The following is a 13,205-nucleotide window of genomic DNA, read 5'->3' on the forward strand; positions in this document are numbered from 1 at the left end:
ATTGGGCAACAGGGGGCACCATTGGCGATTTCAAGATGTCATAAACTGCTAAGAATGTTTCTTGTGATTCATAAAAGTGTGGATAAAGCCTATTGCACAGCCACAGCTCAATATTTTTGTTATTTGAGGGGGAAAAAAAACACACAAATTGAAAAACGTTTTTTGTATTTTAATGTAAGGAGCAAAATATGTTATTCTCTTAAAATTACTTGACAAGTAAAAAAAATACTATACATTCTTTAGATAAAAAAAGGGCCATCTGAAAAGGCATTTTTGTAAAAATAATATGGCAACTTTTCACATTATAAATAATAAACATGCTAAAACTAACCCATAAGAGGTCCTGTTGAAATGCAAAATCACACAATTTTTTTTTGTTCTTAAATTATCATGAATTCTACTTTTAATTATTCAATACTGAATTTTGACTTAAACAAACTTCAAAAAATATCAAAAGGTAACAAACTGCATAACTGAAAACATTACAATAAAATGAATGTAACTATAACAGGAAAACAGTGCAAGTTTAGTTTTTTTATATAGAGGAGAGGCTACTAAATAACAAAACCATAGTTTGATAACATTATAATAAACCTTAAAACAATAATGACATTGAAAACAAATGTATGGAGCTTCCTGTCCTCAAAGTATCTACAGAAACACAAATGTGCACAAAGTGGTCCATAGGCTTCTACGATGGCAAATGGTGTGCTATAAAGAAAGTTCAGGTTGACAGGCCATTACAGCTGGTTATAAGCCTGTAAATCAGTTGTTACTGCAACAGGAAAGCGTTTCCAGCATGTACAGTACTTGGTTTACTTGGTGTTGCCTTAGAGAGCATACAAACACAAATGCACTTTGTTAGTCTGAGTGAGGAGGATGCAACCAGGATGGAAAGGTTATGGGAATATGTTTTGTGGATATTCATAAAGAAACACCTTATATTTAATGAACATGTTATTTAATTTGTTAATTTATTTCTGGGTGACCTGAAGAGCATGGAGGTTTTGCCGGATGCGTCCTTGACATTTTGACGATGATTTACAAAGTGTAGACACTCCACAAATCCTGCAAAGAAGGTTCTGTCCCGTGTTCGTGTCGTTTTTATTTGCTGTTCAACTCTCTACATCACATGCAAGAAAAGTCTATAAGAACTATCTCATCAATCTATGGGAACTTTGACTAAAAAAAATAAAAATAAACATCTTAACCCTGAAGGTCACAAAAAAAACCTTATGAGAACAAAAAAAATCCCTATTTTTTCCTTTTATGAACTCAACGAATGACATTTTTGTAGTTTAAAAGTGACAAATAACGTTTGTCACTGCACAATACATAAAAAGCAAACAAACAAATAAATAAATAAATACTAGTCCATTATCTTAAAAGCTGCCAGGCTTATTTGCTCTGCTAATGTACCGGAACCCAGTGGAGCTTTCCATAGGGAGCATTGCAATACACAAATGCCTGGGAAGAGAATCAGATCACCCTTTGTACATCACTTTAATGCTTCTAGTTACTGGAGACTGAGGCCAAAGAGTGCACAAAATTTTGTCTGGGAAAATAAATGTGAGAACTGCGAAAAAAAAAAAAAAAAAAAAAGTGGAGGAAGTGCAGGAAGCAAAAGGAAAAAGTAAGACAAACCTGAGAGTTGTGCAAAATAGCAGTGATAATAACAGAGTGATCTGAGTTGAAGGGCAAGTCAGAAATCTTTTGCTCCTTTTTCTCCCCTTGACTCACTGCTTTACTCCATTTCTAGCTGGTTTTATAAATAGATCACTTTGCTTTCCCAGTTATCCACAGAGAACACAACAGTCACTCAAGAGGAGCTGAGAGAGAGACACAAGAGACACAGAGCAGTCAGGGATGTAAGACATGAAAGCAGGTGCTTTGGCTGTATTTTCATCAATTATAATTTGTCTTCACCTCTTTCTTTCTTCTTCAATGAGACCTCCATTTTGGAAAATGGTATTTGCACACAAGAGTTTTATTCTGCAAACTGAAATAAAATATCTTGAGCTACATATTAAAGGCAAAAACATGTTTGAAGGACTTGTAAACACATGTCAAAAGTATAAAATCCCCTATGTAAAAATTACTTTTTTAAAGTCAGCCTTTCAATGAATGTGTGTAAATGTGATTGTTTTGACCAACAACATTTGGATTTGAGCAAATTCTCTGTTGTTCAATAACATTTATTATAGGCAGTCATTGTAGAAGGTGTGGCAATGCTTCCTTTTCCTGACAATGTACAGGCTTGTTTTCATGTACAATTCTTTTTTTATACAGTTAAATAACAACAAATGTTATACAGATGTGTCGAACAGTCAACATTTTTGAATAAATAAAGACAATTTAAGGTACAAAGTGTGGAGCATACAGTCCTGTTTAAACTCTAATTAGAAAACACATTTGATCAAAAGAATTTAAATAGCTTTAATCCCAACATAATAAATTAAATCAGTAAAGACATAAATAGAAAACAGCTGTAAACACAAAGATAAGACTTTTGATGATGGAGTGAGCCATAGTACTCTTAGAAATGACATTTATAAACATTTTATAGGTTCTTTGTACACATTGGTACCAGGAGCATAATTAAAAAAAACATTTAACCAACTGTACAGCTTGACATTCTTTGAACAGTTTAGAAAGCACACACCGTTATTCCTTATTGCAAAAGAATCTACACATGGCAGAAGCTTGTTTTAAAGCTGAAGCTGTACACATTAAGACATTGTTGACAGCAGCTATACTTCTTGGACACAATGCATGGCTACAGGAGTGCAAACTTGTTGGAGATTCTTGAGGTTTTATAAAGCCACTGATAAGGTTTCTATTCTTACAGGAGATGTGTTCACTAGAGTTCACAGGCAGTATTTTCAAACATGAGATATAGGCTTATACACGTCCAAACACCCTCTGGATGTGTGGGAGTACAAACCTCTACTTTTTGTGCTTCGGAATGTGGCAAAGATGTGTTTTCGGCAGATCAGATCTTAATGTCCCATTGGTTTTTCTGAGAGAGATGTTCTGTCTTGACAGTGTGTCACTTCAATTGTGCATCTGATAATGAGAAGTGAGCAGACACCATTTGAAATGAAGCTCAAAACGGCAGGTGTTTCAACACACAAAAGACAGTTTGTAAAAAATGCAAGCACACGAGGAAGAGAAATACAAAAGGAGGTGTCGAGCACTTTGTCTAACTTTCGTCAGGACATTTCCATGCATTTTTCTTCATTTCCGCTCTTTGGCTCTCATTAACTGGCATTGTATCATCTTTCATAACACTTTCAAAGCTGTGGGTTATCTGATCATAAGGCACACAGAACACAGCTGTCATTCAATGGAAAAAAATAAGCTATCTCTCAATGTAGGGGCCTCAAACTCACAGAGAACCCATCATTCTAAGCACACCAAACTTGATATTGTCTGTATATTAACTAGACTGGCAGCCTATAGCTCTTGATGTTGTCCCTGCTTTATTACACATGTTCACTTGATGGTTTGTCAACATTCTAAATGAAGCAAGGCTATAAACATTAAAACTGAAGATTAGAAATCCTTTAATATCTTGCTGACTTTCTCTCAGACCTTTTCAATGATCCTCAATTAACCTGCTGTTAAGTCCAGGATCTTCCTAACAAAGATGGCTGTCTTTGATGTGTAATCTTCCCTCTGTGAGTATTTCACACTAAATGCAACACAACTGCCAGTGCCTCTGACACAGGATTATAATTAGGTTAATGCAATTTTTTAAATATTATTCCTAATAGCGCATGCTACAACTTTAGAAGGCATGCAGTTCCACTAAAGCGGAAAACGATTTTTGTGGATATAAAGGCTCTGTGTCTGAACAATACTGTACGATATAAGAGTTTTCGTAAATCTTTAGCTGTCTTATTTTACAGGTACAGCATGCTATGTTAAAGTATGCAGCAGAATGCCAAAAAAACAATTCTTTTTTTCTTATTTTTTAGACAGGCAAATCTAATCAATTTGGATTTATTGCTTATAAATAGATAAATACAGGTGTGACTAGTCATTCCAGGACAAAATAATGTGTTTTCAAAAAGGGTTAGGCCTTAGACACTATCCTATCTCTTCTAGATAACATTGCTGTAAAACGAATTGGTCTGTTGGCTTCAGGAACAAAAGCAAACTGAGTTATTCTCATTTTAAGATGGAATGATGTGAAGTTAACAACAGCAACATTTACATTGGGCAGTGGCATTTAAGCCAAGCGACACTTAAAGCTAAACTGGAGTAAGAGGCAGTTACTCTGAAGACTATTGTGAAAAAAATCCTCTATCTGTCATTCAACATAAATGTTTAACCATGTAAATGTATATAAAAATATATATACTACGGTACACAAGAGATTCCTTAAAAAAAAAAGATCTTTATCTTCTAGTCTGACACAAAAGGCTAGTGTTGGCTCATGTCTCCCAAAAAAACACACAAAGAAAAAAAATCTATGAATCACAAAATCTTTTTTAAATCCCAGGACAAGAACATGTTTGGTGCCAGCATAAACAGGTTTAACAACAAATTTTCAATGTCAGCATGTTTACTTATTATATTCATTATTGTCATCTAACAAAATCTTGTCTTTAAAATTAAATGTAAAGATAATAATCAGACTTTCAGCCAAAATCATCAAAAGACATTAACACTTTTAGTAAGGAGATACTTGAGCTGGCCCGTCCTCACTTCTGAGAATTTTTTTTCCTAGTTCTACAAAACAAGAGCATGAGCAGTTGCTTATATACTGAATCTCCCTTAGCGCTATGGCAGGTGACGTGGTTAAGTTGTGTCTAAACTTTGATAATATTTGTTTTATTAAGAAATGACGTTAGTTAGTTGTTTTTTAGATTCTATGCAAAACTAGTGGTCCCTTTATGTTGTTAATTTTACTGGTGTGGCTACTATTTGGCTACTGTTACAAGCAGAACAACTACTGTCACATACTGCATGTACTGAAAAAACAACTCCATGCATACATTGACAATGTCCATAATAAGACAGGTGGCAGTTATCCCACATATGCAACACTTCTTCCTCATGACATGAGGAAATGTGGGTTCCTCTCCCCTCTTTCAAGTGGATCTCACTCTGGATCTGCTCATCCCTCCCATATTAGGAACCACACTTTGGACAGCTAAGGAAGACTCATCCTCTTGCTACTCCCTGCAAATCCTGATAAAGTTTATCTGTTTATGGACATTCACTTTATACATCTGTACGAATCTTAGTAATGTTTATGTAATTGGTGTTAGTCAAAGTGCAGTTTCCTGTTTTCATGGCTTCTGGTCTGAAGTCCTCAGTACTGTGGTTCACAGCCTCCTGGATCTCCACATAATCAGACTTACTGAGGGTGGATCCACTGCCACTCTTCTTTAGATCATCAGCTGAGCTGCCTTTGGGCACCATTGGGAGATTGAGATATTGTGCCTGTTCTTCCCCCTCTGTCTCTCTGTGGTAAAAGTAGTTGAAATTTGATACAATGACGGGCACAGGCAGGGCAATGGTCAGCACACCAGCAATTGCACATAGAGACCCAACAATTTTTCCTCCAATGGTTGTCGGAACCATGTCTCCATAGCCTACAGTGGTCATGGAAACCACTGCCCACCAAAAAGCTTCAGGGATGCTGGAGAACTGGGATTGTTTCTCATCCGCTTCTGCAAAATAGACAGCACTGGAGAAGAGGATTACACCAATGAACAGAAAGAAGATGAGTAGGCCCAGCTCACGCATGCTGGCCTTAAGAGTCTGTCCGAGGATCTGGAGCCCCTTTGAGTGACGAGAGAGTTTAAAGATCCGAAACACTCGTACTAATCTTATGACACGAAGGATAGCCAAAGACATGGCCTGCTGACCAGACTGACCGTCTTCCGGCCTCTCTGCAAGCTCCGTGCCCAGGGTGATGAAGTATGGAATGATTGCAACAATATCTATGATGTTCATGATGTTCCCAAAAAATCCGGCTTTGCTTGGGCATGCAAAAAAACGTACAAGGAACTCAAATGAGAACCAGATGATGCAGAGGGTCTCCACGATGAAGAAAGGATCTGTGAAATATGTTGAACTATCAAAAGTAGTGGTTGAGTTGGACATGACCTGGTATGAAGAATACGGATCCTCCTCATTTCGGAAAACTGGCAGAGTTTCCAAACAAAAGCTGACAATGGAAATGAGGATGACCATGACAGAGATGATGGCAATGATTCGAGCTGGACCTGAGCTCTCTGGGTATTCAAACAGAAGCCATACTTGTCTTTGAAACTCATTCTCCGGCAGTGGACGCTCCTCCTCTCTAATGAAACCTTCATCCTCCCTAAAGATTTCCATGGCCTCTTCTCCCAGTTCATAAAAGCGGATCTCCTCGGAAAAAATGTCCAAGGTCACATTGACGGGTCGGCGCAGTCTACCTCCAGACTGGTAGTAGTACAGAATAGCATCAAAACTTGGTCGGTGACGATCAAAGAAGTACTCATTTCTTAGAGGGTCAAAATATCTCATCCTCTTTTTAGGATCCCCCAACAGGGTTTCAGGGAACTGAGAAAGGGTCTTCAGCTGAGTCTCGAAACGTAAGCCAGAGATATTGATAACGACTCTTTCACAACAGTCATGGTCCGTCTCTGGGCCATACTGGTCATTAGGCTGACATGGATGTGCAGCTGCTTCATCCATAGGGTCGCTTGTGGCAACAGTCATAGTGGAAGGATAAGTGGCATGCAGCTTTCAGACTGGGTGGAGCCACGCTTGGCCAAGAAGAACTGTAGGCTCCACGCTTTCAGCAGTAAGCTGATCTGTGAGCTGTAAGCTGATCTGTCAGCAAACAGCTACAGGAAGAGAAAACAAAAGAGGACATCACAAATTTGTTTCATGTATAGGTTATGAAGGTAAAACATCATACAGGCATTGAACAAGCAGAGCATCTTCTCACACTTTCTGAAACCCACTAGAAAGGAGGGATGTTCAAAACAGCTATGTGGCTCCTTAGTGTCTGTTTGTATGAGGCTAAGGGTTTCCATCCATGTGAGAACCCTGCAAGCTCATTTCTGTGGCAAGAATTACTGTATCTTCTCTCACAGGGTGCATTTCCAACCAACAAATTTAATTAGAAGCTGAGTGCTCCACACTATCTTTCATATGAAAACCTTCTCTGTTGGTTACCAGCATTCCCTTCAAGGATGAGAACAACACTGCAACAAGTCAAGTAAAAATGCCATTACCTATTTATCCTATATTTAAGAGTTATCATAAAGTGGAGGATGAAACTTACTGCAAAATAATTTTTTTTTAAAATGATTATCAATACTGTAAACTCCTTTGTTGTATTTTTATGCCGCATTTGGTTGTACAGTATAACAGCTTATTGGAATGAAGGTAAAAGCTCCTACCAAAATGTAGGAGTGTTTTCAGCTGAAGTGTCCGGTCCAAAGTCCCATACCCCTCCAGCAAAAGCTTGGTTGTCTGTCATGAATCGCCTACAGCTTTGCAGCAACGCGGCAGTGAACACAGGAGGGGAACAAGGTGTGAGGATCCTAGATTTGTCTTTTTCTACCTCCCGAAGCAGTATGATGGTGAGCATGTTTGCGATACAGCCACAGGTAGAGACACTTAGGGGAGAAGGGATTTTCTAAGGCAGGGCTAAAACTGCTATCTTCAGCTCCATTTAACACCCCTTTCCAAAACATTATGTTGCCTTAAGCAGCAACAGCAAAGATGCTCTGCAACCTGCACTCGCACAGAGTGTGGAAGCTCCGCTGTCGACAGCATTCTCAGATTCGTCAGATTTCTATCGCCTTTGGGGATCATTTTAAAGGTTTAAATTGAGCTTTAAAAGCAGTAGCAAGACACCCATTCCACAATATTTTCCCTGGTGGAGGATAGGACTTATACATCAGTGATGTTTTTGCTTGCATCTCAATTACAGCTATGCAATGCTAATCTTATTAGGTGGAAATATGTTGCTTCTTGTTTCTGCAGTAATTGGATAAATCAGCAATCCATGCATTAGGAATCTCAAACATTTAATGGCACTTGTTTTCCAGATAGTTTGAAACAGCAGGTGCAAAACATGCTCAAGCCATTTGCAGCCCCTTACTGTGTGGACTATGTGCAGCCACAACACAGTCCATGCACTAAACAAAGCAGCATAGCAACATCCTTCGGACTACAGCATTATTTCACATGGTTATGACATGCAGGAATTCACCGCGGTTCTCTTGTTGCGCAGACGTGTGTGTTTTATCCAGTTTTTTTTTCTTCTTTTAAGTTGCCTTCAAGTCCTTCGCCTATTCCGTCTTATGAGCCCTGCTCCCCTAATTTGACTAATCAGTGCAGCTGATGCGGCTGTGTCATCTCATCACGACTGACTGTTTTTGAGCTGCCGGCTGTTCCTCTCATAGATCACCATAATTTACCACGAGAAGCGTGAGCTGCAGTTGGGCATTGCAGCGCATACTAAAAGCTTCTGGCGCGCCTCGCCCCATCCCTCTGCGCTCTCCTATCCACAGCTCTCCCGCAGCCCACTCACTGTTTTCACATTAAAGAGGAAGCATCGCCAACCACACAGCAGGAACACGAGACAATGGAAGATCAAATGACACGTTTAAATAGAGGATAAAGGAGGGGGGGGGGGGTTTCCAATATTACTTCACTTTTGATTATTGACGAGATTAGCACCTTGGCCAAAAGACACATAGATAATAACTTTTTTAAGACGCACAATTCCACACAAAAACACCAGGTTGTTCCCTTTCAGCCAAAATAAAAGCAGAAGACTGAGACTGGAGAATTGTACATGAGGATAAAAAGCAGAGTTATTTTTAAATACTTGTAAAATGTACTTTACTAAAAACAAATACACACATATATATATATATATCTATATATATATAGATATATATATCTATCTATATATATATACACATTTAAATTATATATATAAAAATTATTCAACTTAATTTTTTTCCATTGCTACGATCCAATGAAATCAATCTGCCCATGGCAAGTTAGTCAAATTGATTTAAACAATTATAAGATTGTTCTAAAACAAAATTAGTCAATTTCAATATTAAAATCGATATTGGAATTTACCATGATTTAGACATGGTAGTTTTTTTATTTTACTTTAACGTAAAACTGATCAAGTATCACCACAGTGGATAACACACAGGATGTGATGGCAGCAAAAAATGACAGGTCCATCATTACAGTTCGTTGTTGGAAAACAGTGAATTTAGCAAAGACATGTGACCATACAGTGTGCTAGTATGTTCTAATGATGTGCTGCTTGTATTAGTTTTATGTGGAAAAAAAACAGTGGGCTGAACTTTATGAAACTGAAATGTGAATGGATTTGGCATAAATGCTTGTTTACTTGTTTGTTTGTATACATGTTTAATTTAAACAGTACTATCTTGCAAGAATATACAAAGAATCAGGAAAACCTCACCTGTACTGTTCAGTACTCAGGTATTTAACTCTGAGTCACACCGTTTGAATTTTTCCTAAAGATGTCCTGGATTGATTTTCAGGTCAGTGAATCAGATTGTTCAAAATGAATTAATATTTACTATGAATCGTATTGTCACCCACAAATCATGATATGAATCGAATTGTTAATGAATTTTGTAACCCTCAATCTTTCTTAGTTATATGATATGTAATTTTTTCTCCATGACTTTGTTTCCTTTCATTTGTAAAAGTGGGCCAAGTGAAAACCCAGATATGTCTGGAGGCAGAATAAAGGAATTTCACATAAAGCAGAAAGAGATTCAGTATACCTGGGGAATATTACAGCAATACTCTTCCTATCTTTTTTTTCTTACTCTGCAAAAACTTTCTGTACTATCCAAAGTCTTGTTAAAAATGTCAAAGTCCCTTCTGATTATTAGGTTGTCACAACATGTCCATAAAGTTTTGTTATTATTGATTTAATAAAACATTTTCTATTTTTCTTTGGCAATTTTGGCAAATCCTTTTTTTAGAATATTTTACAGTGATGTTTATTTGGAGAACATTTTACTTTTTGCTTTTACATTTTGAAAATACAAACTACTTTATTGTGCAAAAAAAAACAAAAAGTTGACCTCAACAAATTGACTCTACCACACTGCAAACAGGCAGAAGCAGTAGGATATTTAAAGCCTAAAAAAAGTCTTTCTTTGTTGCATCAGTGTTGGAAAGCAGATTTACATCATTTCCAAATGGGATGACAAACATTCATTTTTGTTTTAGTTTGAGAATTAGTCAAATCTTTTCTGTCATTGGCAGACAGTTTTCCGTGTGTATGTCTGTAGACTCATGTTTTTAGGTTCTGATTCCTTCAGGTGCTGACAGTCTGGTGAGCACAAACACTTCCGCGTATGGGACCCCATGTGTCCAGATTCGGACTCTGGTGGTTGGATCAAAGCATCAAAGATGTGAAAAGAACTGTGCTGATTGCCATACAGAATATTTAAAATGTTGCAGTGGATACAGTGAGATGGAGTGAAGCATCATAAGACAAAACAAGGTTGGTAATCTTTAAAGCCAATCCAAATAATATCACGATGAGATCATATAATTAGTGTAAACCCTGTATCTTCACACCCTAAAACAAAATTCTGTCTCTGTTTTATTATTTTGTCTTTTTATACTATGTTGTCAAGATGTTTTTCTTTATTTTCAACATTGTTTCCTTGCTGAATTGTTATCGGCAGGTTGGAAAATAAAATAAAATCAATGACTGCCCCTCTTTGGGATTGCAAAGGCCGATCTAAGAGCGTGATCCCGCCCTACAGTGGTATTGTTCACTTGTTTCCAAGAAAAGAGTGCTACAGACCTTTTTCAAGTGTTTATCAGACTGAAAGTCTCTTGTGAAGATCCCTTGACCTGTTTTGTTGTTCCATTTATACAAAAAAAAAAAAAAGAATTTAAACTTGTTTTTTTAGGCATAGAAAGGAGGAGTGTACTCATAATATAAAACAGTAACTGATTTTAGAGGTAAGATGGATTTCCTCATAAACATAAATAAATAAAACAATTACAGAACAAACAAGGTAAAAAATGTTGGTTTTCAGTTGGTTGTTGCCTTTTCGTCCCATATTTTACACTTGTAACTGCTTGGCTAAGAATTTGCAATAACGTGTGTGTTGTTGGTTGGATATTTACATAGTTGGTTGAGTTTTAAACTACAATGCTGAAGCTTTGACACAATTTCCACAGGGAAGATCTATCTCACTTACAGGTAAGCTGGGTTGTTGGGCCACTCTACACATCATTATCAGTTGCGTACTTTGAACCAATAGCTAATGATCCGCCTTTCTTCTCAGCCAATCACAAACATATTTTTGCCTTTAAATTCATGAATGGTTGTCCTGCCCTGCATTCTAGATAGTTCGCTGTCATCCCTCCACCTCATTCTCCACCTGGAGGGATGCTTTGGAATGGTCTGGAACTCAACTCCCATCTTGGCTCTGATTTCTACAGTTCATTCCAAGTTTGCAAGACGTTGTCAGCTCAGAGTTTAACCGCCAAAGATCCTGGACTTATTTCATGCACATTTTTCTGTAGCACAAATAAATCTTTACTAGCACAAGTATTGAGGGAGACATCAAATCTTAGACTGGTAAGACACTGTCGTCACTTATTGCTCTTAAGTATGTTTTTCTTGGACTAAATGAAAAGTGGAAAGCATTAGTTTGGCTGCTTTTCCAACAGAAGTTCCATTTCAGTCAGACAACTCTTGCAGTAAGAAATATTTATTTGACATTTTTCCACATTCTTTAAGTTGGCATTCACATATTTTCGTTTGGCATAAGGCTCCGTTCAATTCCATAAAACTTCCATAAAATTCCATAAAATTTCCATAAAACTTTCGGGTAACAAAACCCCCCTTTACGGAGCCCACAGGTGGAAGCCGGGGAGGAGGGTGGGGCGAAGAATGAGCGCTGAAGGTAAGAAAGAATGAACAACTGCGCACCTGGCTTAAATAGGAAGCTGAGCAGGTGAGTTAATTAACTGAACCGCCCTGGGGTATTTACCTGAAAACACTGCTTCGAGTATCTGCCCGAAATACGATAAATCGTCATTTCAGTCAGACAACTCTTGCAGTAAGAAATATTTATTTGACATTTTTCCACATTCTTTAAGTTGGCATTCACATATTTTCGTTTGGCATAAGGCTCCGTTCAATTCCATAAAACTTCCATAAAATTCCATAAAATTTCCATAAAACTTTCGGGTAACAAAACCCCCAACACTAAAATCATCCAGAAGAAGAGAAAATGTGAATGTATAATCAGTGTGTAATAAAATGGGGTGTGTTTTCGGCAGCATTCCATTTTCATTTCATTTCCCAGTATGACTGCTATGTGTGACCCGGCACCATTGACCGTTTGGGCCGCCCCCGTTCGAGTACAGCGCCACGAAGGGAACATGCTATCTAGTGGATCTGCTATGTGTGACCCGGCACCATTGACCGTTTGGGCCGCCCCCATTCGAGTACAGCGCCACGAAGGGAACATGCTATCTAGTGGATCTACTATGTGTGACCCGGCACCATTGACCGTTTGGGCCGCCCCCGTTCGAGTACAGCGCCACGAAGGGAACATGCTAACTAGTGGATCTACTATGTGTGACCCGGCACCATTGACCGTTGGGCCGCCCCCGTTCGAGTACAGCGCCACGAAGGGAACATGCTATCTAGTGGATTTGCTATGTGTGACCCGGCACCATTGACCGTTGGGCCGCCCCCGTTCGAGTACAGCGCCACGAAGGGGACATGCTATCTAGTGGATCTGCTATGTGTGACCCGGCACCATTGACCGTTGGGCCGCCCCGTTCGAGTACAGCGCCACGAAGGGGACATGCTATCTAGTGGATCTGCTATGTGTGACCCGGCACCATTGACCGTAGGGTCGCTCCCGTTCGTGGAAACCACTAGAGGAACATACTATCTGAAAGAGAGAGGGAAAGAAATAAAAGGGGAGCCAACATAAAATTACTTATACGTGATCTTAGAACGTAAGCTCACTTCCGCAAAACGCTGTGCAGAACTATAATTTAAACCGCCAAACAACCCGTATGATACACTAACTTAACATCCAATCCAAAGCTTCCGATGGCGTATGACATGCTTAACAGCCATTATTGGAACTTCTATTAAACCAAGAACAAGTTTGATGGCCATAAACTCTTCCATTTTG

At 38.4% G+C, this 13,205-nt stretch overlaps 1 protein-coding gene across 3 annotated transcripts; it reads right to left on the bottom strand.

Moving 5' to 3' along the window:
- Window positions 1-529: 529 nt before the first annotated feature.
- LOC101157775 (potassium voltage-gated channel subfamily A member 2) lies at window positions 530-8,857 on the bottom strand. Of its 3 annotated transcripts, XM_011477154.3 has the most exons (3): window positions 8,228-8,857; window positions 7,410-7,502; window positions 530-6,848 (listed from the first exon to the last, which is right to left on the bottom strand). In XM_011477154.3, the coding sequence occupies exon 3, from the start codon at window positions 6,718-6,720 to the stop codon at window positions 5,233-5,235; it is 1,488 nt and encodes a 495-aa protein (XP_011475456.1). In that variant the 5' UTR covers window positions 6,721-6,848; window positions 7,410-7,502; window positions 8,228-8,857; the 3' UTR covers window positions 530-5,232. The 3 variants fall into 3 exon arrangements, with proteins under 3 accessions (XP_011475456.1, XP_011475457.1, XP_011475455.1); XM_011477155.3 differs by lacking the exon at window positions 7,410-7,502; XM_011477153.3 differs by having other exon boundaries at window positions 7,410-8,857.
- Between the last annotated feature and the right edge of the window lie 4,348 nt (window positions 8,858-13,205).

Source organism: Oryzias latipes, chromosome 7, assembly GCF_002234675.1.
Source record: "Oryzias latipes chromosome 7, ASM223467v1".
NCBI lineage: Eukaryota > Metazoa > Chordata > Actinopteri > Beloniformes > Adrianichthyidae > Oryzias > Oryzias latipes.